Below are 25355 nucleotides of genomic sequence, written 5' to 3'. Positions count from 1 at the left end.
AGGAAAGTGTTTCCTCATGTTCAACTATTCAGACGCTTAGAGACAACTGAAACCATGGCGGGTGAGGGAAAGGCTGGTTACTAGTAGCCCAAGATGATGGAAGAACTTCACATCATACATGTGATACTTGTTTTGCAAGCATGTAGAATGCAAGAATTGTAGGTTACAGAGTCTTCCACCCCAATTCCAAAGGAAGACCTGGGAAAACAGGAAATGTTTGGCAGGGTATGAATCCCTGAAGGCAGCTACTTTGAGGGTGATGAGTGAAGTTGTGAGAGCCAAGATGAATTGTAATGGAGAACCCAGGATTCTGGAGATGCCAGGGATGTGGAATGTCTACCAAGGAAAGCCACAGACAACAAGTCAAATCAGCCCAGAAGAAAGGCCATGTGACTTCCAGCTGATAAAGCCATCAGAGCAGGGCTGCCCAAATCCTTTGGAGACCATATCATGCTACCACATGCTGCAGATGCTGGATGTGAAACTATAGGATTTGATGATCACACTGCTGGGTTTTGATATTGTTTTGGTCCCATCCTTCCTCAGTATTCTCCTATTCCTACTTTTTGGAATGGGAATGTTTGCTCCTATTCCTGTCCCATCATTGTACGTTGGAGGTATGTAACTTACATTTTGAATTTACAGGGGCTCACAGCTACGAGTTTGCCAAAAGTCTCATAAAAGACTTTGGACTTGAAGTTTTGAGAAATGATGACACTGTCATCATTTGGGAAACTCTTGTAATAGATTAGATTCCTTTTGGATTATGATATGGAAATGAGCCTTTGGGGTCAGATGTTATGGTTTAAACATATCCTCTAAAATTCTTATGCATTGAAAGCTTGGTCCTCAGCTTGTGGTGCTATTAAAAAGTGATTGGATTGTGAGGATACTAACTTCATCAATTGATTAAACCATTAATTAGTTCATACTGAATGAGCTATTTAACTAAATCTTAAAATTTATATGGCATATCAAAGGGCCAAGGCATTACTGAAAAAACTTGCTCTATTCACTTTCAAGGCTTACTGATAAAGCAGTGTATCACTGGCCCGTGGAGAGACATACTGACCTCTAATGAATTGTCTGCATAAAAACCTTGACTGATATAGGAGGAGGAATTGGGGATCAGGGATGACATCTTATAACCTGTGCTTAAAATCCACTTTTTGCTGAGGAACACCAATTCCTAACTTGGGCTCACAAATTATCTAAAGACTAGAAGCAATTAGATGATGGTGATGCTCGTTTTCCATAGAAATTGAAGGAACAAAACAACAGCTGAGAAAATTTAACTAGGAATACAAAAGGGAAACACATTTGGTTGTAGCCAGCTTGCAACTAAAAATGACATTTCCCCTTAGTTTCTCTCTGTTCTGTATGCTAAGAAGACCAAGGTTAGACCATGAACTACAGAAAAGTTTAGATCAAAAAGAATTAATCTAGAAGGCAACACACAGGCACAGGAAATTAATGTGAGTCAACTCCCTGTATAGCTATCCTTATCTCAACTAGCAAAAAGCCTTGTTCCTTTCTATTATTGCTTATACTCTCTTCAACAAAATTAGAGATAAGGGCAAAATAGTTTCTGCTGGGTAGCGAGGGGGTGGGGGGGAGAGGGAGGGGGTGGAGTGGGTGGTAAGGGAGGGGGTGGGGGCAGGGGGGAGAAATGACCCAAGCATTGTATGCACATATGAATAATAAAAAAAAAATTAAAAAAAAGACCAAGGTTAACGTTCTTTATGATTCAGTTAAACCAAGTAGTCTTCTTCCCTTTATCTCTTTCTGAGCACCAAGAAAAATGAACTTATTAACTAAGACAGACAGCTTTAGGGATATGGCACCAGTAAACTGGGAGAACTAAGGCCACCACCTACTGTGAGACACGCATTTTGTCATATACTTGAACTGAACCTCTGAACTCCCCTTTAAAAAGTGGACATTTTCTCTCAGAGGGGGCAATGGAGCTTTGACATGTTCAGTCTCCCTGTCCTCCTCTTTGACTAATAATAAACCTTATTTCCTTTTTCTCTAAACTATGCTCTTATTGTTGGTGAATTGGCTTTATAGGCCAGGGGATGGGCTTTCCAGTAACAAAATTGGTGAAGCCCGTATTGGACCCCCAGGGGGCCCTAACTCCATTGAGTGTAGGGAAGCCCTCCCTGCATCAAACTCTGGCTGGATTTCACTCAGAAACTCCTCTTGTCTTCTCCAACAACCAAACTGGACCTCTGGCTATTTGAATGAAACTCAGGGGAAAGAAAAGAGTATGTGTAAGAAGTTGTGATGCCTTGGCTAAAACTTGGGGAAAAATCTCTGGGTCTGTGCATCCTAAAACCTGACTCTGCTTGTGTGGGAAGGTCCCACTGGAATCTTCATCTGGTCCCTCAAAAGGGGGGAATCAGTTGGTGCCTTTTTGTAGGGTGGAAGTTTCAGGTTGAAAGAGACTAGGGAATCTGGGGATCTGCTTCATCTGATTTTGAAAGGGTTTGTTGTCCCCATCTGGTGTTTCTTTTGTTAAAGATCCCAATTTGGGTTAGGGGGAACTTGTGTCCCCCTCTGGCTTCTGTTAAAGGTTCCCATTTATTGGTCTTGGCTCTGGGAGAGGAAACTCCCATGTGGTTGTTTGTTTGTCTGGTGTTTGTTTGTCTGGTATTTGTTTGTCATGTTTAATATGGAAAATTCAACATCAATTTCATCTTCAAGCACTTTGGGAAAATCTTGTGGGGCCCAAGGGAACAATGAGAAACAAAGACATTCATTCCTGCCCTGAGGTTGGATTTGTGCTGCAGGTCAGCTAGTCTGCGGGTCTGAATAGAACTCTGCAGGACTCCCAGGAGAAAAAAGGGTAAAGGATGGGAACCCAAAAGAACAGGAGAGCTTAGGATGGAAGAGTCAGAGGACCCTTGGGTGTGCCTAGGCCACCTCACACGATTCATAATTCAGGCCTGCAAGGTAGAGCACAAGGTTCCTTGATGCCTTCCTCCTCCTTCACTTCTGCTCCTCCCCAGAAGAGGAAACCCTGTGGGACAGAGAAGGGAAATAACTTTCTACGTCTCCCCTATAACCAGCCCAGGTAGTTCTTGGTCAACTTCACAGGTGTCATGTCTTCCAGGACCCAGGCAAAGGGTTTACTTTGGGTCTGGGCAAGGCTACCAGGCTGCTGCCCCTTTGTACTCCTTTCATTATGCCCACAGGGAAAGATGAGACATAAAGGGCAAGATTACTTACTTAGGACCCTTTAGGTCATGATTAGGGGATGATATAAAGGAAAAACAAATCAAGATACCTAGAAACTTAAAGGAAGTCTGCTGTAATCTGCCTGAGAATGAAAGCTCCTTGGTCCATCTTTCTACCCCTAAGGGAGAATTGTAATTAACCTATGGCTAAAACATCTGACAGTACATATGTGTTGTTTTAAATGCATCAGCCTATTAAAAATTAGGCAAAAGCATCTTTTGCTACTAGAATTCCAGAAAAACAACTGACTGTTTGTTGTGGCCCATTTTCAGTTTTTTTCCATAAGAAAATAAAATTATGCCTTTAAATTGACAATTTTGGAATGCCTCAATTAAAACTGTGTGTGTCTGTATGTAAACTTCTATTATGAAGTTAACAGGTAAAAGCTATTGTCTCTTCAAAAATGTTCTCTAAAGTTCTTATCTTAATAAGTCTAACTAAGGTGTAGGCAGGCATTCAGGGATTAATTTGCAGGTTCACACTTGGGAAGAAAAATAGGGACCTTCTAAACATAAGCAGCAGCCTGGAGAAGAGATCTTGGCATTTGAGTATTTGAGACAAATGACCCTAACCTGTGTCATTCTATTGCAAATGTTATTTGCAATTGAATTCTCTGTTTTAACATGTAGGCCTATTAACAAATGTGATTTCTATAAATTGTTTTTGTATAGGAAACCAGTTTAAGATTTTTTTAATGGTTTTTCATGAAAACATAAAGCTACTAAGAGTATTTTGTTTTATTGGTATAAATATTTTTGTCTAAGTTCAAAAGTTTTATAACATTTCTACAAATGCAAGTTAAAAAGTGACAAAGATCAACAAATGGAAAAGATATAGAAAGTATTTGAGATATGGTTTTTGGGAAAAATATTAAAGAAGAAATGCTTTTAGATAAAAAAGGATTTTATACAGTAAGCTTTGTCCTAAAGAATTGTTCCAAAAAAAAAAAACCATGAAGGATTGGGACAAAGCCCAGGAAGCTCAAAATATTGTAAAAAGTGGAGTAAGTTTTATATAAAAGATGGAACTTATAAAATTTACATGTGTGATTAAGTTAACTATAATCTAAGAGTTACCTAAAAGGTTTTCTAAGGTCAAACATTAATGTACTGATATAAACCTAAAGCCTAATTCTATAATAACAAGACTGTCTTAAAAATGCTGTTTTGTTTTTAATAACATTTGGATAAAAACTGGCTTAAAGGAAAGGTTTTTGCTTTATCAAAATAATGGTTGGGGATTTTTGCTAAAAGAATTTACCAAGACAAGAAAGAAGTTTAGTAGGACACAAAGAAGCAGGAAGCAACTGAGCACAAGGAAATGCTGCTGGTGTTCCAATATGAGTATTGGGACAAATTTATTTATGTAAGCAAAGTGGAAGCAGAGTGAGAGTGCATTCTCCAATGGGAGGTGGACCGACAAGAAGAAGCACTGTTTTGGGGGTTCCTAAGACTTCAAGCTTTTATTGGGGTCTGTAGAGATGGGGATGGCAAGTTCTGGAAAACTGGGTTGTGTGTCATTAACTCTCAGAGACTGGGCTAAGCGTCATCTACTCTTCCCATATGTTGGGAAGAAGTTTCTCACCTCAGTTGCTCAGACTGAGGGTGCTATTTCTGGGAGACTCCAGGGGCTGCAGCTCGCTAAGACCCTGTTGTATGACCCAAACATTTTGTTAAAATCAGCAATCTAGGATATGATTCCTATCAACATCAAAGCCACGGCTCTCAGTCATCTGGTGACCTAACTCCCTGCTTAGTCCTCATTACAAACTGCTTGTGTTCTCTGTTGATTTTTGTCAGGGTTTAGACTACTAAGGAAACTGAATCTAAAATGAACAAAAGTTCATTTAAGTGTCTGTTTTTAAATGAACACCTAATTATTGTAGTTAAACAATTATTATTTTAAATGATTCTAATATAGTTAGTGCCCTGTATGCCTGTGGCTAACAGGGTGGATCTGAGTATCTAAACTTTATCTAAATGTTGTACAGATGTTTACAGAGTTAAAAATGTATAAGTTCAGTATACATAAAATGACCATCCAGTGCTTTCTTTTATCCAAGAGGCATTGCATCTAAACTTCTTACATATAAAAATGGTCAATAGGACCTTTGATATTTCTGCTATTTATGGTCAGTACCACTCATATGGGAGAGGCCTGCCATTTGGGCAACCCTACTATTTGGAACCTGGACTGCATCCATTTGTCTTGGCCGGGTGAGCATTGCTATATATGTGAGATGCAAGTAAGCAATAAAAAGTGGGACTATTTGGTTTTAATGGCGCTGTTTCCTTGTCTGGTGGCAGATCAAGGGTTTTGATTTTTGTCAGTGTTATCTTATCTAGGCAAACATTCAAGGTTTTACTCCAAGAATAAAATGCTAAATTAATATGCATATATGACATCCATAAAACTGTGATGCTAACTGTTGCTGGCTCCTTTGTATGTTAAATGTTCTTCAAGTACATAAACCTTCTAAAATGCAAACTTATATTAAAAAAACCACTGTACCCAGCTGTCATCCTCCAATTTAAAGTGTTAGGGATGCTAGCCTTCTACAGATTTGTGTGCATGTGTTCCTAATTTTAACAAGGTCAGCTTACTGGTGTTGATGTAATATTGTCAATCATAATTATTATCCTAAAATGCTGTATGCAAGGAAAATAAATAGACTCTTCTGTCAGTAGCTGAAGTCGTTTTCAAAATTTTAACCATGGCTATTCTAAGTTTTTGTCATTGCAGTTCTGATCCTTCTGGAGCATTTGCAATCAAACCCTTAGAAAACGACTGTCAACTGAGTCAGCTTTTTAAAATATTTGTTTTCCTTGGAATTTGTTTTGTACTGTCCTTGTAAAACTTTGAGACTGTTGTCTAGAGAGAGTCTTTAGAAGTATAGCTTCTAACAACAGCCCAAACATTTCTGAGAGGCTAGGATATCACCTGCAAGACCGACAAAATTAGACTTAAAATGGATTCCAGGTAAGCCAAGCCTAAGAGCCACTCTTTCTAAGCCTCTTTGTTGCTTTCATTTGGGCAAAAGGGTCGTGTTGGCACTGACTCTCATATGATCTATGTGTTACTCCCCTCTAACATGAGACAAGATTAGACTATCCAGAAGAAAGCTTATCCTGGTGATGGGACAAGGGACCAAAGTCAGTTGATGAAATCTTCAGAGAAGATTGTTCAGAGACAAATAGTTTAGAGAATTGTTCAGAAAAGGGCAGGGGAGAGTTGTCAGAATCTCATTAGAGTTTCTTGTATCAGACCTTTCAAAAGGTAACCAAAGCTGAGAGATTTATAGAAGGGGTACTCATATATGTATGACTATCTAGCATTAAAGCTTTCTAGGTCCCGCTGACAGAAGGCAAACTCATATTTTTTAGCCAGGGCCTTCTATTTAAATAGAGACAAGATGAGTATTTCTACAGGATCCAGGGAAGTCCTTTCAAAAGCCTACTCTCAAGAAATTATTTAATTCCTCTTGTATTCTGCTTTATAACGCTATTTCTAGTTTGAGGGTTAAACAACTTTTTTTACTTATATATGTCAGGTATTTGTCCCCTTTTTGTGTACTGGTTTGTTACTGGCCAAGAAACGTTCGAAACCAGATTGGCTGACACCCTAACTTCCCCAAGTATTAGGGAGAGAGTGCAATTGGTGCTTAAAAGCTGTTTTTACTGAGGAGCATTAGCTCCTTACTTGGGCCCACAAATTAACTAAAGGCAGAAAGCAATCATATGACTGTGATGTCCCCTTTCCATAGAAGTGTAAGTAATAAATTTGCAGTAGGGAAATTGTAACTGGGCCCACAAAAGGGAAAAACTTTTGGTGTAGCCAGCTTGCATGCTGGCTCGTTTACTCTGCTTGCTATGCAAACTGACATTTTTTTCCCTTTGTCTCTCTTTTGCTGTCCATGATGAGAAGACTAAGGTTAACACTCTTTGTTCTTCAGTTAAACCAGGCAGTCTTCTCCAGCTTATGTCTCTCTGACCTCCAAGAACAAATAAACCTATCAACCAAGACATTAAACTGGTAGAACCAAGGCCAACATCATTTTGTCATGTACTTTAATTGAGCCCCTGAACTCCCTTTAAAAAAGTGGAAATTTTCTCTAAAGGGTGATGACAGAGCTTTGAGAAGTTGATTCTCCCTGTTTGTTTCATGAAAAATACCCTTATTTCATTTTTCTCAAAACCCTGCTTTTATTATTTGTGAATTGGCATTGAGACTAGGGGACCAGCTTTTTGTAACAGTCTGGGGACATTTTTTTCTATGTGGGAAAAGCAAAGTTATATCTTCAGTCCTCACTATATGCAAAAATAAATTCTACATGGATTTTGGATATATATGCAAAAAGTAGGCAGATAACTATCTCTCTATTATCTCTGGGGTCTAAAGGAATCTTTAAATTTACCAAAAAGTGCTTATCTCCAAATTAAAGATTTATAATTTGAGAACATCAGTTTGAAAAAAAAAGAAAGGAAAGAAAAACATAGTGTGGAAAGGTAACCCCAAAAGTAGAAACACTCATTGTAACACACATAAAACTAAACAAAGATTAAACAGGGAAATGCAAGATGGAGCACAGTTAAATGCCATTTTATACCTGCTGGATGGAAATGTACAAAGACCAAGTGTTTCAGAGGAGGTGACTCAACAGGACTTGCTGGAGAGCATGTAGGTTGTTTGAAACACTTAGGATTTGGCATAAGGCCTATGTACCAGGTTGCCAAGTGCAGCCTGTCCAGAGATATTCTTGCGTAGAACTCCAGGAAGCATGTGAAAATGTTCCCAGAACACCATGCAATGGCAAAAATTTTGTACTAGTTTGGTCAGACAATGGATAAACAAATGTGATATATTTGTATCCATGAAATCCTGAAGTCAGTGAACCATAGCCACATCTCCTGAGGTAAACTTGTCAACCAAGATATACAGCTTTGAAGATGTGATACCAGTAAACCGGGAGAACCAAAGTTGGAAAATCAGGCCTCAGGGAATACAAATGTTCTGAAATCACTTTTCAAGTTCAAAAGTTAGAAAACTAAACAGTACCACAAACATAAACAAAATCACGGGGATATGAGAAGCACAATTCAGGATGATGGTGGGCTCTGTGTACAAGACAGCTGGATTGCAGGCTGCAGTTGCTGTTGGAATGTCAGCGCTGGGCTAGGAGTGAGTGGTTGGAGCTCATAGTAACTCACATGGGAAGGACAATATCATTCCTCTTCTATTCATCAAACATGGTATTAAAGACATAGAAAACCTTTGCCTTATATTTTCCTTTTGTGTCTGACTCCTCTGTGTTTCCCTTGGGGTCTCAATAAAGTCCATTCAGAGTTCAGGAGGCTCCTTCCTTCATCCAGCAAGGCCAACCCTTTACACTGTTTGTAGGAAAACAGTGTTGTTTGTTCCCAGAATGTTAAACAGCAGCTCAGACTTGGAGAAAGAGCCAACTGGCAGATAAGAGAACACAGCACAGAATCCCCACTTCTTTGATGTAGAACACTTTTTTTTTCCCCAGGCCAAGCTGGCTTGCCCTTTGGACACTGTCGTATGTGTTCTGTGATTTTGTTTTACTTGGAAAAGATTTTTTGGCTTTAGTCAAGGTTGTTATTTGTAATGAGGAGTGGTATTGAACATTCGACAAGACAAATTTTCAGTTTGGAATCTTTTTATTTATTAGACATAAGAGAGTGTAGAGGGGGCTCCTTTCACCATTAATAAGAGGTCATTCTTGGGAGAGTCCTCGAACGAACTATTCTGAGCACATTTCCGATGCTGTACCTGTTCCACTCCCTTCTTACTATCTAGCCTTCTAATTGCCTAGAAAAGTAGTATTCTTCTACCTTGTAATCTAAGAATTAGATGCTGAGGGTCTTGTTAGAGAACTTCCGGAATATGTTTATACTCCTTTTTTGTGAAGAAAGGGCAAGATAGTGCAGTGTGCCTGATGTGATCTGTCTCTAAGCAGAACTTTGCTATCCAGGAATCCACAGGATCAGGAGAAGGGGTATTCCATACATAACCCTCTCCCTATAAAATCTGGTTCTGAGTGTAGAAAGACAAGATAAGGCAAAGACAGCAAAGTACCAGTAAAGCACAAATAATCACTTGATAATGGGACTATTAATATTAATGACATCAACAAATATAGATTTATAAAGAATAAAATAAATTTGAACAAATTTAAAATTAAAATTCTGAAACGTACATTCTGGAGTTGGGATGGAGGGGTACATTGTATGGAAAGTGTAGAAGAAATCTGCTGAAGGTCTCTCCTTGTTCAGATCAGAAGTTGGTGATTAATTGTTCCAGGTAATTAAGAGCACAAATCTAAATATGCCCCCAGATTGAACAGCAATCACCAGCATACTAACGGCAAGCCATTGGAACTCCAAAGCATCAAGGAAGAGAAGAATAAACAAAATATTATCTAGCTAGAAAAGCATAGGGGAAGGGAGCATGTGAGCAGGTGAGGTGGGACAACCCCCCCTACACACACACACACACACACACACACACACACACACACACACACACAGAGCCAGGTTTATTGGGGATAGTGGCCAATACAACTGTCCAATTCTTCCATTAAAAAAGAAAAGCTTTCCAATTACATCAAAGATACAGTATGTTTACAAGATACTTACTGAGACAAAATGACATAGAGGTACTTTAAATGCTAGAATTAACCAAGATAGAGCAGGAAAAATACTATAAACAGAAAACACGGCAGTGATGATCAAGGGGACTGTTTATTCTACTAACGTCACTTTCCTACCGCTCTTGCAGATAGAAGAGGCCATGTTCTAACCAGTAATTTTTAAATTTCAGATTATCAGGAAGTTTCTTGGAAAGCTCTCTCAATTTCCTGGTGAAAAGGACAGGCAAGGAAAACCCTTCAGGAATTGCAGAGGAAGAACCTCTGAGGTCTTTTCCTCTAGAAGAGCAATGAGAATACTAGCAAAATTGTCAACATAAAGAAAAGATTTCTGAACAGAGCCTCAGAGACCTGTGGATCATCGTAATAATACCTAACTCCAAGAGGAGACAAAAGAAGGGGATAGAAAAACTGTCAAGAGATGATGATTAAAAACTTCCCAAATTCAATGAAAAACATTCATTTACATGTGCAAGAAGCTGAAAAAATTCCAAGTAGGAACTAAAAGACGCCTATACCTAAATACACCGTGAGAAGACAAAGAGCAGAATCTGGAAAGTAACAGAGCAAAACAAGGCATCATGATAAGCCCAGCATAGCAGTAGATTCCCACAGAACTGCAAAGGCCAGAGGTGAGGATGATACATTTGAAGTGCTGAAAGAAAAGCACTTCCAACAAAAAAGCTCTATACATAAAACAAATACTCTTCACAAAAGAAAGAGAAATGAAGGTTGTTTAGTTAAACAAAATAGAGCATCATGAGCAGGTTGTCTTATACTAACAGATTCCTTCACGCTAAAACAAAGGACACTGGGTAGTAATTCAAACTTACCTGACACACATAATCAGAGCACAAGAGATATTTTTTAGTAGGCATAAAATAAAATTAGAAATGGTAAAAAGAGAATTGGGAACATGCTTTCTTTCTTAATGGGATAATGGAAGGGATTATCCATTCCTAATGGAATAGGATAACTGAACAAATAAAGTGTACTCACAGTGGGGATTCATTGAGAAACCCCTTTGAACATTGATTTAAGAAAGACAGGACTGTAAAAATAGATGCAATGTGTTGGTGGGGTGGATACTTATGGAAAGGGGGAGGATGAATGGAGGAGATGAAGGTCAGGGAATATGACTGATGTGCTTCATATACATTCACAAAATAGAACAATAAAACCTCTTGTGAGTGCTTTAAGTGGGGTGGGGAGGGAGTTGTGGCCTTGCGGGGGAATGGAGTGGTGACCTAATCAATGTACAATGTAAGCCTATTGGAAATTGTTACAAGGAACTCCCCCTGTACAACAAATATATCCTAATTTAAAAAAAAAGAAACAAAAAATATTAAAGCCACTTCTGTGAGATGGGTTTAGGAGTCACTTTGTGCTTCATTCACTTCTATATTGTTTGGATCTGTTAAAAGGAGATGTTTTACTTTCTCAATTAAAAGTATCTTTTTAACATTTATAAGCAAAGCTTTAACTCAGTGAAGCCTCTCTCTATTATTTTGCTAGTAAGCATTATCAAAATTTCAAAGTTCAGACAATGTCCTTCCCTTTAAAGTATCCAAAAGCACAGAGCAAGATAGAGGGTATTTCATGGTTTCTAGAGTTAGCAATTTTTCACAAAAACCTAAACACACACAAAAAAAGCCCTATTTTATTATTTGTTTGTTTGTTTATCTATGGATACAAGATTACTAATAACACTATTAACAAGTTAAAATCTGTTTGCATATTACAAGAGTATCACTCCAATAGGTATAGGAGTACTTTTTTTTAAAATTATTTTATTATTCATATGTGCATACAAGGCTTGGGTCATTTCTAGGAGTACTTTTTTTGAAGGTATTGAACTCAGGGTTGTTAGCTGCTAGATTGCTAGGCTTATGTTCTACCACTTAAGCCATGTCCCCAGTCCTTTTTGCTTTAGTTATTTTTCAAATAGGGTCTCACATCTTTTTGTCTAGGCCAGATTAGACCCTGATCTTCCTATTTAGGAAACTGGGATGACAGGTGCACACTATTACGCCAGCTATATTGGTTGGGAAGGAGTATCACTAACATTTTGCATAGGCTGACCTCAAACAAAGATTCCCCCACCCTGCCATCTATACCCCTGAGTAGCTAGGACTAGAGATGTGAGCCACTGTACCAGGTGAATGAGGCAATGCTTTCCCCTAGCATCACACAGACAAATCTAAGAAGAAAAATCATAGGCTTTTCTCACTCGAAAAGGTGTAATGTCAACTCAGTTCTCATCTCTGCAAAACACTGTTAGTTAGCTAGAGAAAGAGGAAAACTTCCCCAGTGTGCACACTCAGGAACTACAGATGTGAAGGAGGCTTGAAAAATTGCCTACTGCTGTGGGCACAAGGCCCAGCCACTTTGTCAACCAGATTATCTGACCTTGTTCTAGAAGGTCTAGTCAACAGAATAAGATCAAAACAAACAAAAGCCACTGATCTAAATAGAAGCACCTAGAAATATCACTATTTTCCAAAGGTACATATTTTGCATTTAGAGCTTGATGTTGGTGGCATCACAGTATTATGTCCAGAGGCCCCAAATAGTCAGACCTTGCCCAGACCACATATGCATCTCTGGGAGGCTCACTCTCTGGGGTGTGCATGCTGAGGTGAGCTGTGCAGGTGCAGCTATCCTCAGCAATGGGAGCCAGAGGCCTGATCAACCTTGCATACCCTGATCTTCCTGGCTTGAATCCACCAAATCCAAGTCTTGACTTTCAGCCTGAGGGAAGCTAATGCTCCCCTGACACACAGGAGGAACAACAAGCAAGGAAATGTGGATCCTCACAGGCATCCCTGGAAAGCTTATTTGGGCCCAGACCAGGAGAGCAAGGGGCAGGCATCAAAACAGCTTAGTCTCTACCTTCAGGACAGTTCTGCTGCCCCACATGGCCTCTGCAAAGGAGAGTCAGGAGCAGGGGACACAGTAACCCATCCCAGAGTAGGTTAACTCATGTTATTAGCAAAGGCAGAAAAGGCCCTGAAGCCCTAAGCCTCTTTCTGTAGTAGCCCAGAAGAGTTAGCAAGCAGACATTAGAATGATGGCTGTGGATTGAAGGGCAAAGCAATGACTTGTCCGAGCTGCTAATGGATTGTTCAGATGGAATATGGGTTAGAATGCAGGGTATAGTGTATGGTTCCATTTATATAAATAAAAAAATAAATGGCCATAACCCAAAATCCACATCATTTGAACACATTGTGAAGTTTATTTTCTTCATTTTTGTTACATTTTCTATTACATAAAGTTGTGTAACTTATGTAAAAGTATAAAATTACAATACAAAACTAAGATTTTGTTCATATCACCAGGTAGGAGATAAAATGAAAAACAGTCTCTTCATTCTTAGCACACACATAAAAATCTCCACAAAATACCTAGAGATAGCCCTAATAGAAAAGTGGATGTGGGGCTATTTGAAGGAAATTATGAACACACTTAAGAAGATGTAGAAAAAAAAAGAAAGAAAACCGGTCATGGTGGTGCACGCCGGTAATCAACGAGGCGAAGAGGATGAGGCAGGAGGATCACAAGTTCGAGGCCAGCCTGGGCTAAAAAAAAAAAAGATGTAGAAAAATGTGGAGCTTCACAGTACTCCTTGGAAACAAGGACAAAGTATTTTATAAATACACATTCTTCCAAGTATGACATGGTGATATGAAACAAACCCAGTAAAAACCCAAATAGAATTGTTTTTAAGAATTTGACAAAGTGACGATGAGGAATAATTTCCACTCAATTTTCTACAATAAAAATGAACCTTTTCAGGAGCTGAGGGTGTGACTGAGTGGTAGAGCACGTACAAGGCCCTGGTTTGACTTCAGCATGGCATTTATGTGTACATCATGCATACCATCTTAATAATCAGAGATTAACTGCCTCAGAATTGGTTAGCTCCCATTCTTTACTACTTTCTCTTTTTTGCCTCTGAATTCTCCAGTTGATTTGCCAAAGTGGTATGGGGTTCAGAAGTATAGTTTCTCTCCTCTGTCACCAATAGTTTCCAGGAGGTGATCCAGGTATACTGGGTCTACTTAGACAAACCTCCTGATTGGAAGTTAAAGAAGTGTTTGCACCAGTTGTAGTGCTGGCACCTGCCTGGAATGGTCAGTATATGGCTAGCACTACCTTAATGAACCCTACCCCAAAGAAACTCATGAAAACATAATCTGAATGTCCCCACTATGTCCAACCAGTGTCACGGGGGAGGACAGTCTTCCACCCCCAGGACTGACCTATGAGTTGTTGAAGTGTCCCTGGCTGTGTTTACTGGAACTGTGACAGGTGTCAGAGTAGAGTATTGACAGAGCCCAAACTCATCTTTGTCAGGTCACTGGATGCAACTTCTAAGAGGCAACTGCCACAGGCATCAGCCTTTGAAATGATAGCCAACTATAGCTAATAATAAACCAATGCCTTGGGCCAAGGGAGAAGGAAGGTGGCATTGGTTGGTGGGTTACCCTCCTCATTGACAATGCAATTTAAAAGCTTTGTGGTTACTCAGATCATTCCTACAAGTCACCAGTGGGCTCCAGAGGTGCCATGGCTGCTCTTGGTATCACCATTGCCCTGTTGGTGTGGGTGGCCATCCTCCTGCTCATATCCTTTTGGAAGCAGATCCACAGCAGCTGGAACCTGCCCCCAGGACCTTTCCCACTTCCTATTTTTGGGAATTTTTTCCAGGTGGATTTGAAGGATATTCCTAAGTCCTTTGCCAAGGTAAGAGAAATATTGTTACTTTAGGAAAATGAGCCAATGAGATCTCGTATGAGTGTACTCAATTCATTGTCAGATGGACTATCGTTATCCAATGCGAGCCTGTTATGAGTTATCTGAATTAATAGAAATGCTCAGTAATGACATCCATAATTCTTAGCCAGTAGTACATCTTGGGCACAGAGCACTTAGGATGGATGTTGCCACACAGGCCCTGGAGGCCCCATGTAGTTGGAGTCATTGTGGGACCCTGGTGTGGCTGTCATTGCCATGTGCCAGTTGTGATGCAATGTCAGGTGCATCTTGATTGGTATCAACCTGTATAATGCCAAATAGCAGACACAGCAAAATGTTGGATCAATGGTGTTTTACCAGAATATCAGCACTTGTATCCTGGGAACTTTGTGTGATCTGACCAAAGCCAAAATGCTGTCGGGTACAGATATGGTAGTTGACGTTTACATCAGGGGGTGTCATTGCACACCACAGAGTGGGTACTGGCTGTGGGAGCACAGACTCCAGATAAGTTGTCAGTGCCCTGGAATTCAGGACCTTGACCTTAGAAGCAAACAATTGGTTGATGAGCATGGGTGTTGGCAAAACTGATATGGGGAAGAAGACCCAAAGTCCCTGGAGTTGGTGTTCAGGAAGGGAGTGGGCCCCTGCAAATCCAGCAACCTCTAATCAGGTCAGTCTCAACACATCAGGCTGGACAAAGATGGCCTTTCCCCAAATCTCCTTAATGATCTGAGAATAAAAGTAACAATAATGGCAGTGCAGTCTAGAGACGACTGCCTTCTGTCTACCTCCTGCCCACGATATGTGTTTGTCTCTGTAGCTGGCAGAGCGCTATGGACCAGTGTTCACACTGCATATGGGTGGCCGCCCTGTCGTGGTTCTGCATGGTTACAAGGCTGTGAAGGAGGTGCTGCTGAACCACAAGAATGACTTCTCTGGCCGAGGGGAGATCCCTGTGTTCGAGGGGCACAAGGACAAGGGTGAGTCCACTTTACAGGCAGTGGGTGGGTGCAAATCTACAGGGACAGTGATGTGTGTGCCATGTTGCCCCTCCCACCCAAATCTACATGAATAATAATAGCAACATCACATGATGAAGACAGTCAAAGAGACACTAAGACCACTTGGCAATGGCCTGTGCCTGGATGAAAGCTGCAGTAAGGTTCATATTGACTAGATGCTGTGCACTGTTTATCTCAGAATGCCCAGATCCCAGCAAGTACTTTATACACATAGGTACCAAAATGTACTTGTTGAAGAAATGATGATAGATAAAGTAATAGAAGGACGTAGGTAGGTGAAGAAGGGAGGTCAGGGGCCCCTGGAGCTTAGAGGGCACATGGCAGAGAGGGGCTCTGACCAGCAGGAGCTGGGTGGGTCTGGAGCAGGCCCTAAGGGTATCCAACGTTTTCATGGAGACAACTGAACAAGCCAGCAGTCAAGATGACTCAGATTTATGTCTAGGAAAGAACAGAAAAGTGCTCGTAGTTAAGTGAGATAGGGATGGAAGTATGTGGAGTTTACTTTTAGATCTGTTGATTACAAATGTCTTCCAGGGGGTTCAGCAAGCCACATGCTAGGAGGAGAGACAGAAAGGATTTGGTTTGACCACCAGGAGGTGTGTAAAAGGGACAGTGCTTAGTTTTCCCAGCTGGATGTCCCCACAGTAGAGAATCCTATGAACTACAGATTTTAGAAAAGGGTGTTGCTTTGAAGCCACAAAGCCATGAGTTGAGATGTTTATAGTGTGAGAGTTAAAATCCATGGGAACAGAAAGGCTGTTCAAGAATTTTGTCAATAGGCAGGAAAGAAGTGAGAGTTCTTTCTTGGTATGGATACATGTGGTTTTATTTAACATGAGAAAGGTTCGGGGCAAAGTGTAAAACTCAAGAAAATAAACTGGTGGTATGAAGAAGGCCCCCAGGAAGGGCTGAATGTGCCAGAGAAACACAGCATGCCCCGTCCTTCCTCACAGGCTTCTTCCACATCTGCACATCCCACCCAGCACCCCAAGGCCATGACAGGGCCACTTCCCACCCCACCCTGTTTGTCAACGAATTGGGCATTTGCAGTAACCTCTGATTGTCCCTCTTCATTAGGAGTTATTTTTAATAATGGACCCACCTGGCGGGATGTCCGGCGGTTTTCCCTCACCACCCTCCGGGACTATGGGATGGGGAAACAGGGCAATGAGGCGCGGATCCAGAGAGAGGCCTACTTCTTGGTGGAAGAACTCAGGAAGACTCAGGGTGCGTATCTTTAGGCAGACAGCTGGGGAGGGCCCTGATCAGGCCCCCAGAGGGTACTGAACAACCTGGAAGCAGTTGGCAGCTAAAAGGACCCAAGACAAGGAGAGGATCACACTGGTCCCCAGGCACTGCCTCTGGACTCCAGTTTCCAGCTCTAATTTTCCAGAGTCACAAGCGAAGACAACCTGAAGAGGCTGAACATTCACTATCTTTTGTTTCTTGCCAAGTTCTGGGGTATGTTCTCATAGGCATTGGTGAAGACTTGCAGGAGACTGAGTTATTGGCTGGGGAAGACCATGTGCCCACACTCATTCCCACATAGACTCTGACATCTCACTTGTTTTCCAGGCCAGCCCTTTGACCCCACCTTTCTCATTGGCTGTGCACCCTTCAACGTCATAGCAGACATCCTTTTCAACAGGCGTTTCGACTATAATGACAAACAGTGTCTGAGGCTCATGAGCTTGTTCAATGAGAACTTCTACCTGCTAAGTACCCCTTGGCTCCAGGTGGCTATTTTTCTCCTCTTTCATTAATTTTTAGTGGTGTAGTTCACATTAGAAGGAGAAGGAAAATTCAGGTTGTATGGGATAAACAGGTCAAGAAAAACCAGGGAACAGGAGCATGTCAGAGGGTGTTTGACTAGATAGCTCCTTTTATTCCCCTGAGAGATGTCTTTGGGACCCCGAACATCCTTTTCCTGGCCTAGGCATGTATCTACTTACGTGTGCACATTTTCACCACAGGTGCACTGCCTAGGAGAATGGCACCCCCCCAAAAACACTGTTTCTCAAAATTTCCTAAATTGTATGATAAAAACAGCTATAAATTTATGTTTGGAGATGATACAACACAGAAAACCGTATCACATACAGAAAAAATATTTAGTAATACAGTTTTCATTCTCTTCAGCTTTATAATAATTCAGGAGGCTTCTTACACTTCCTGCCTGGAAGCCATAAAAGGATTATTAAAAATGTGTCTGAGATAAAACAGTATACATTGGAGAGAGCCAAGGAACACCTTCAGTCTCTGGACCTCAACTGTTCCAGGGATTTGACTGACTGTCTACTCATGGAAATGCAGAAGGTATCCACCATAGTGTGTAAGGTGGATGTGCTGGGGTGGGTTGGGGTACATACACTTTTCACAATGATGTTATAATCCACTCACTGATGTCCAGACTGCCCACCATGGTTACATTTTGATGCTCTTGGTTTTACACAAACACAGTATGGGTTCAGCATGACCACTGAGCTGTGCTCCTCTCTCTTGGGAGGCACAGGGGATGGATGGGCAAGCTGGTGGGCCCCTCCCTTCAGCTTCTTCCAGACCAAACTGGGCTGTAACCCTTTGGGAATCATGTCTTATCTGACAAGTCCTGAGCATACCTGTTGGCACTTATTTCCTAATTGTGCCCAGCTCCCAGGGGGGTTGAACCCTCCCCAGCTTTATCTGTCTGCAGCCCCTAGGATTTCTTTTCTGGCATAGATTGGTTAAACCACTAGTATCCTGTCTTTTCCTTTCCTGTTGTTTTGACTTAAAAATAACACATGAAATCCAGGCCAATTTCCCCTGGATAACTTCTGGTACTGAGAATTCCTACCACCGCTTCAGTCCCTCCCCGAAGGCATGAGCTTCAGGGTTGGAACGAGGCTGAGGCTAGCCTCTGCAGGTGGAGAGTCATTAGCAGAAACCAGGTCATTCCACCTCCTAAAAGATGGCCCTGGTGCTATTGACAGAGACAGAGCTCCATGGCCTGGGTGAGGAGCCTTGTCCTGCCTTCAGCCCATTACCTGAGATCCTGTGTTTCTCCTGCTGTGAGGTAGAGATGATTAAGTTCCGGATGTACTAGGAGAAACAGTCACACCCTTGGCTCCTCTGCTGAAGAGCGAAAGGTGTTGCCTTCTCAGTATCTGAAGACAACATCTTCTCACCCAGCTCTTGTCTCTCTCCAACTTCACAGGAAAAACACAGCACGGAACCTGTATACACAATGGAAAATATTTCTGTGACCTTGGCTGACCTGTTCTTTGCAGGGACAGAGACCACAAGCACAACTCTGAGATATGGGCTCCTGATTCTCATGAAATACCCAGAGATAGAAGGTACATGAATGATGAGCAAGACACCCACGTGGCAGGTCAAGCCTCCCTGCACAGTCAGCCTTATGCATTTTAGGTCTCAGATGTTGGGTTGTAGCTGCTTGTTAACCTTCTTGGGTGCCAGAGAATCACGGATGAGTGGCTTTAAGGGAAGAAGTTCATAGAGGTGCCTGGCATCTGGTACCTTTGAACACTGATCTAATTGTCCCACGCCTTAATGGAGGCCCTGGTTACAGAAAAGAGAAGCCCAACACTGATGTGGAAAGAGGGGATGGATATGCATTCTGCTTTTTGTAAATTACCTATTCATGACAGTGAAAATAATGTTCACATTGCCATGTAGAAGACTTGGTCTTCTAGGCAGAGCTAGGATCAGGGGAAAGTCTGGAATTTTCCTGGGACATCTTACTCCATAGGGGTCCAGACATGGTATACTGGTATGCAAAGGGCCATTCCTAAACCCACCTGGGCCAGGTAGAGCAATGTGAGAGCACTTACATGTAAATGGCCAATGGGACTAACCTCCAAGTAAAAAGGAATCGAAGGAGCTGCAGACTTCCATGAGAGCGCTTAAGGCTCTGATCCCCATTACCCTCAGGACTGGACACAGAGCTGGGCAGATGCTGTTCAGATAATAGCACCAGGGCCACACTAGCTGCTGACAGGAATTTTGTTCTAAGTGCCAAGCACAAGGAAGTCCTTTGGTGTACTGTGTTCTTTCAGCTTGTCAGTTCTTGAGAGTAGATGTGGGATGTGAAGCAATAACCCCCAAGAAGATGGATGCATGACTACTCTAGGATCAGGTCCTGGTCTCTGATCTTTCTGTCAGCAAAGTCTTTGTTTTTTTTCACCATACAGAAACATGAAGGGTGAAGGATCCAAAAGTCTAGGAAAGGAAACATTGTACAGATCAGCAGCAATTATGATTATTTTTTTTGCAGTATGAGAATTGAGCCTAGGTCCTCACATGTTAGAAAGGCTCTCTACCACTTGAGTCACACCTCAAGAGAACATTTGACCTCTGTATTATGGGAACCATGAACTCAAAAAATGTTTTAAATGATTATTTCTGAGCGACTTTCAATATAGATAAAAAGAATGTAAATATGACAGACACCCATACATCCATTGCCAAACTTAACATATATTAACATTTTGGGGTATTTGTTTCAGAGCTCTTAAAAAGGGAACATGTTACACAGACAAGCCAAGGCCCCACCAATTCATGCCTCCCTCTCCAGAGATGGCAATGTTTCAGAATTTCTGTGTATCATCCCCACATGTGAGTAGGTACATTCACTATTAACTAAGTATCAGCATACAACTGATTATTGTATATGCCTTAATATTTTACCTGGGTACCATACCATACATAACAAATTTCAGTTTGCTTTTTTCACTCAATATTTTATATAGCTCCATAGGAAATCTCAAACACCTAAAGTATGAGAAAATTTCCAGAGGTTGCTGTTACCCCTGTCAGGCAGTGTACTGAAGTAGACTGTGACTGGGTGTGGTGGCTCACGCCTGTAATCCCATCTACTTGGGAAGTGGAAGCATGAGGATCTAAAGTTTAAGATCAGCCCAGACAAAAGGCAGTGTTGAGGCTCTGTTTCAAAAACAAACCAAAAGGGCTGGGGGCATAGTTCAAGAGGTAGAATGCTTGCCTACAAGACCCAGGGTTCAATCCTCAGAACTGCAAAGAAAAAAAATTGACTGTGCACATCTGGTTCCATATGCCACCCCCTGTATACTTTTTAGAAACATTCAATAAACCAGCCTGGGGTTGAAAATTGATGCAAAGATTTCCCTTTATGAGAAAACTTCCAATACGCTTTTTGTTATTCTCAACTTCTGACATGAAGATAGGAACTGGATAAATCATCATCAGCCGAGATAACTTTCTGTTGACTTTGAATAATCTCGTGGAGTTTAACTTTTATTCATATTTTAGGGAAATTAATCAATAATTTGAAGTGCCTAGGGACCATAAGCACTGTTTAGGATGCTCCATAAACATCTGGATTTGGTGGGTGGATGAAAGCATGGTTGAATAGATGTGTGGCTGGATAGATGGTGGATAGATGCAGGGAGCAGGTGGATGATGGATGAGTGGGTGGATGAGTAGGTGAGTGAGTGGGTGGATAGGTGGGTAAATGAGTGGGTTTTTGGATGGAAACGTGGGTAAGAAGATAGAGAGATGGTTGGATGAGTGAGTGGATGAGCATTCATCTTGGAATCAGCCTTTTAAACTGATCTTATTTGTATCTTGGCAGAGAAACTTCATGAAGAAATCAACAGGGTCATTGGGCCAAGCCGCATCCCTGCTGTCAAAGACAGGCTGGAGATGCCCTACATGGATGCTGTGGTGCATGAAATTCAGCGATTTATCAGCCTCGTGCCTTCGAATCTGCCCCATGAAGCAACCCGGGACACCATGTTCCAAGGATACCGCATTCCCAAGGTCAGACATGAGTGGAGTGCACATTGTGGGCACCTTTTTGTCAACTCATCCCTTCACCTTCTTGGGGGTAGAGTAGAGATTCAAGGGCTCCTTTCTCTAGAAAAATGTGGATGGATGTCAGGGACCAGGCCAGCATTCCCACCCTGCACAGTGCCACTTCCTCAGAATTCCTCACATGACCTGGTGACCAGAGAATGGAAGTGATCTGGGAAAGTGCCTCCTCAGATCACCTGGGATTTGTAGCACATCCTAACACCAGGAGCCAACAGCAGCAACAACCAGTCCTGAGGTCCATCCTATGAGAAGTTTAGGGCCTTCTTCTTCATGTATCCCTGACTCCTGGTAACTTCTATCCAGTCATTAACTGAACAGCTTTCCCAACTAGAAATATGCTGTCTGTGTAGTAAAATTCAAACAATCTTCTCCACTGGGGGCTTCCAGATAAAAGCCCATGTTTTGTTAACTTAATTGACTGAAACATCTTTACTTCTTCCAGGGCACAGTTGTAATTCCAACGCTGGACTCTGTGTTGTATGACAACCAAGAATTTCCAGAACCAGAGAAGTTTAAACCAGATCACTTTCTGAACGAAAATGGAAAGTTCAAGTACAGTGACTATTTCAAGGCATTTTCTGCAGGTAAGCAGAATTCAGACCTGGCACCTTCCTTGAGGAATGTCTCCTCCATTCCTCATCTCTATTCCCTAGTGCTCTGTCATCATTCCAAAGGTAGATGGACACTCCAGCCTCATCACATCCCTGTTTGTACTTACAACATGAGCTACGTGTGCTCCTCCCTATTCAGAGAAGTTGTATGATATCTTTCATTAAATCAGGTGTTGCAGATAGATTTTTTTTTCTCCACAGAGTGCAGATTTTGCTTCATTCATTGATAAACTGTTTCTACTTTAACAGGACCTAGTTAAAATCTCTTCAAAACACATTTTATAACTTCTCACAATTTTAAACAAGGGTTACAAAAAAAACCCAAAACCTCTAGCTTTTGATGACCTGGTCTCTCTTTAGGGAGCATTAAGGCCTTTTGTAGATGTGACTTGGTGGCTATTGGTTCTTTCCCACAGCGACAGTGGGGCTTTGGTGAAGGAAGATTCTACAATTATCTTGATAGATAGCTTTAACATTAATGTTGGCTTCTAGCCTCATCCCAGCTCCTCTCCTGCAAGGCAAGGAGGGGAAGCATTGGACAGTTCCTTCTTCAGTGGTCAGAGGCCATTTTCCCAATCTAAGACTTGTTTTTACAGCTCAGTTCTGTATGATTGATGTAGTGTAAAAACTGGTCCCTGAATAAGTCATTGTCACTAATATTCCTGTTTTTGACATGTTTTCTGCTTGTCTCATTGAGCAGAGAGGGTGAATCCTGCGTTAGGATGTAGTTTGCCCACAGCCTCCTCCCATCCGACCCCTGCAGTCTCTCTGTTAATAGTGTTAGGGGCCTTTCTGAGGCTCCCTCCATGTCTCATCAGTTCTGTTGTTACTTCTAGGAAAACGAGTGTGTGTTGGAGAAGGTCTGGCCCGCATGGAATTGTTTCTGCTCCTCTCTGCTATTCTGCAGCATTTTAATCTGAAGTCTCTGGTTGAGCCAAAGGATATTGACCTTAGCCCTATTGCAATTGGCTTTGGCCGCACACCACCACACTATAAGCTCTGTGTTGTTTCCCGCTCTTGAGTATAAGGAAAATGTGCCCTGGAAACCACCTGTCTGTAGTGCCCACAAGAACCCTTTAGTGCCAGCAGGATGCTTCTCACAGTCAGGGCTCCATGGTGGGGAATTAGACCAGAGGCAAGGCTTTCCAGAGTCCGGTATCAGACAGTGTGACACTAAGTCAAGGAAGATATTATTAAACTAATTAAACTGTGAATCAGTTTGACGCTGTGTTGAGGCCCTGGAAGCAAAGGTAATTAAGTATCTGTCACTGAGTTAAACTCAGTTCTTCTGAAAAAATAGACCTATCCATTCACCACAGTCAGTGCCTACAAAGGAATGCCAAAAGGAAGTAAGGACACTATAGGTTAGAAAAGGGAGGAGCAATATGGTTTTAAAAGGATTGGTTAGTCTTGTCAAAAGCAGGTCTTCTCATCTTGCATTAGAATGTGGATGTTACTTTGGTCTCACTGTGAGCATCATTCTCTCCTATGTCTTAAGGTGAAATATGTATGAAAAGTCAACAGTCTCCCATTATCTCTTAATATCAAAATGTGACTTTGTATCTGGGAAAAAATACCATGCATACAGGGTCCTTCTTGGGAAACAAAGCAAAAAGGAATTGAATTAAATGATAATATTGTGAAGTGGAAGAGGGGTTAGTAGTAGAAAGTTGTCCCTTTCTCTGTGCATACCACTCTGTCTTAGCTTCCCTTCTGTCCTGTTGAACTGGGAGCAGTCCCTCAGTGTTCCCAGCCTACTGTCTGCTCTATGTAAATGTTCCTCAATAAAATGAGTGTCATTTTAAAGCCAATAGTGCAGCTTCTTCCAATGTTTCTTGTACCTCATTTTGGCTTTTTAAGTTAACATTACTGAAGTGTGATTTATATATAATAAAATCCATCAACTTTAAATGTGTAATGGGATGAGACTTCATGTATGAACAGTCATGAAGACACCACTATGATCAAGGCAAAGTATTTACAGGACTTCAGAATTTGTTTTATGAGCATCCTTAAGTCTTGGTCATCAGCCTGACCTATGTTCCTGGAGCTGTGAGCCTACGTTTCTTGCTTTCCACTCAAAAAAGTCAGTGACTTGAGAACAAGTTGTTGGGTGAGGGAAAAGACTTATTTGGAGTGCCAAAAAAACTAAGAAGATGGAACTATTTCTGGTAAAGACCATCTTACCTAGGGGTTGCAGGGGAATTATATAGGGAGTTGTGGGCCTATCAGGCAAGTAGGCACTAAGCAATTATAAATTTCAGGTAGTCTGCTTTTTGATGCATGGGCTGCTGCTATCTGTAGGTCACTGGATGTTCTGTATCTGTAAAGCTAAAGAAAAGTTACTGATTAGAAAGTCTTAATAAGACTCTTTTCTTTTTTAGTTCTTTTTCTTAGGGATAATTAATTCTGTAGTTAATTAATATCCAAAAGGCATCTTTTCCTTGGAGAACAGGCGAAGATAGCAAACAGTTAATTTTACCCAGAGGACCATGGGAGGCAGAAAACAACATTTCTCCCAAGGACAGGGGCAATAACATTTTCTGGAGAATGCTTTTTAACCAGTTAGGTGGTTGCATTCTGAGGTGTCTTCTACAGTTAAGTCAGTGGGAGACCAATAGCATATGCTCATCTGTGTCACCTCCAAAATCAATAACTTAGAATCAATTAAGAGCATGTGGAGCTGGAAGGTTTACTTAGGTTTCTCTTCAGTAATATTCCTACAGTGACAATTCTTCTAGAATGCTATGGAAATTAGGTCATCCATTGTGTAGTTTTTGGTGTGCTTATCTTTGGAATCTTTCACTACTTTTGAGATTCATCCATGTGTTGTGTAACTTAATGTTGCATTTATTGTTGTTATATAGCATGTTTTTTTGTATGAGGGTTCCATAATTTGTTATTCGTGATACTTGCATGACACTTGCATTCTTTCCTGTTTGTACCAATTGTGAATATAGATATAATTTACATACAAATTTTTGGGGTGTTGGTGATTTCTCTGGAGAAAATATGTAGGAATAAAGTTGCTGGGGCATGTGAAAAAGCATATGTTTAATTTTAAAGAATTTTACATTCCAATTAGCAACATATAAGAGTTTTAGTTACTCTGTAACATGACCATGCTTTGTATTGTCAATTATTTTAGTAGACATGTAGCAGAATCTCATTGTGTTATAATTTGTATTTCCTTGATGACTA

General features: G+C 41.2%; 1 protein-coding gene across 1 annotated transcript; it reads left to right on the top strand.

Annotated features, from left to right (window-relative positions):
* The first annotated feature begins 14435 nt into the window (after positions 1 to 14435).
* Positions 14436 to 23965, top strand: Cyp2e1 (cytochrome P450 family 2 subfamily E member 1). Its single transcript, XM_020186617.2, has 9 exons — positions 14436 to 14656; positions 15492 to 15651; positions 16771 to 16920; positions 17269 to 17429; positions 17833 to 18009; positions 18887 to 19028; positions 21302 to 21489; positions 21986 to 22127; positions 22991 to 23965. The coding sequence occupies exons 1-9, from the start codon at positions 14480 to 14482 to the stop codon at positions 23173 to 23175; spliced, it is 1482 nt and encodes a 493-aa protein (XP_020042206.1). The 5' UTR covers positions 14436 to 14479; the 3' UTR covers positions 23176 to 23965.
* The last annotated feature ends 1390 nt before the right edge of the window (positions 23966 to 25355 follow it).

This window comes from Castor canadensis, chromosome 7 (assembly GCF_047511655.1).
Source record: "Castor canadensis chromosome 7, mCasCan1.hap1v2, whole genome shotgun sequence".
NCBI classification, from domain to species: domain Eukaryota; kingdom Metazoa; phylum Chordata; class Mammalia; order Rodentia; family Castoridae; genus Castor; species Castor canadensis.
Note: the sequence above shows the minus strand (reverse complement) of the source record. Positions and strands in the feature narration are given on the sequence as shown.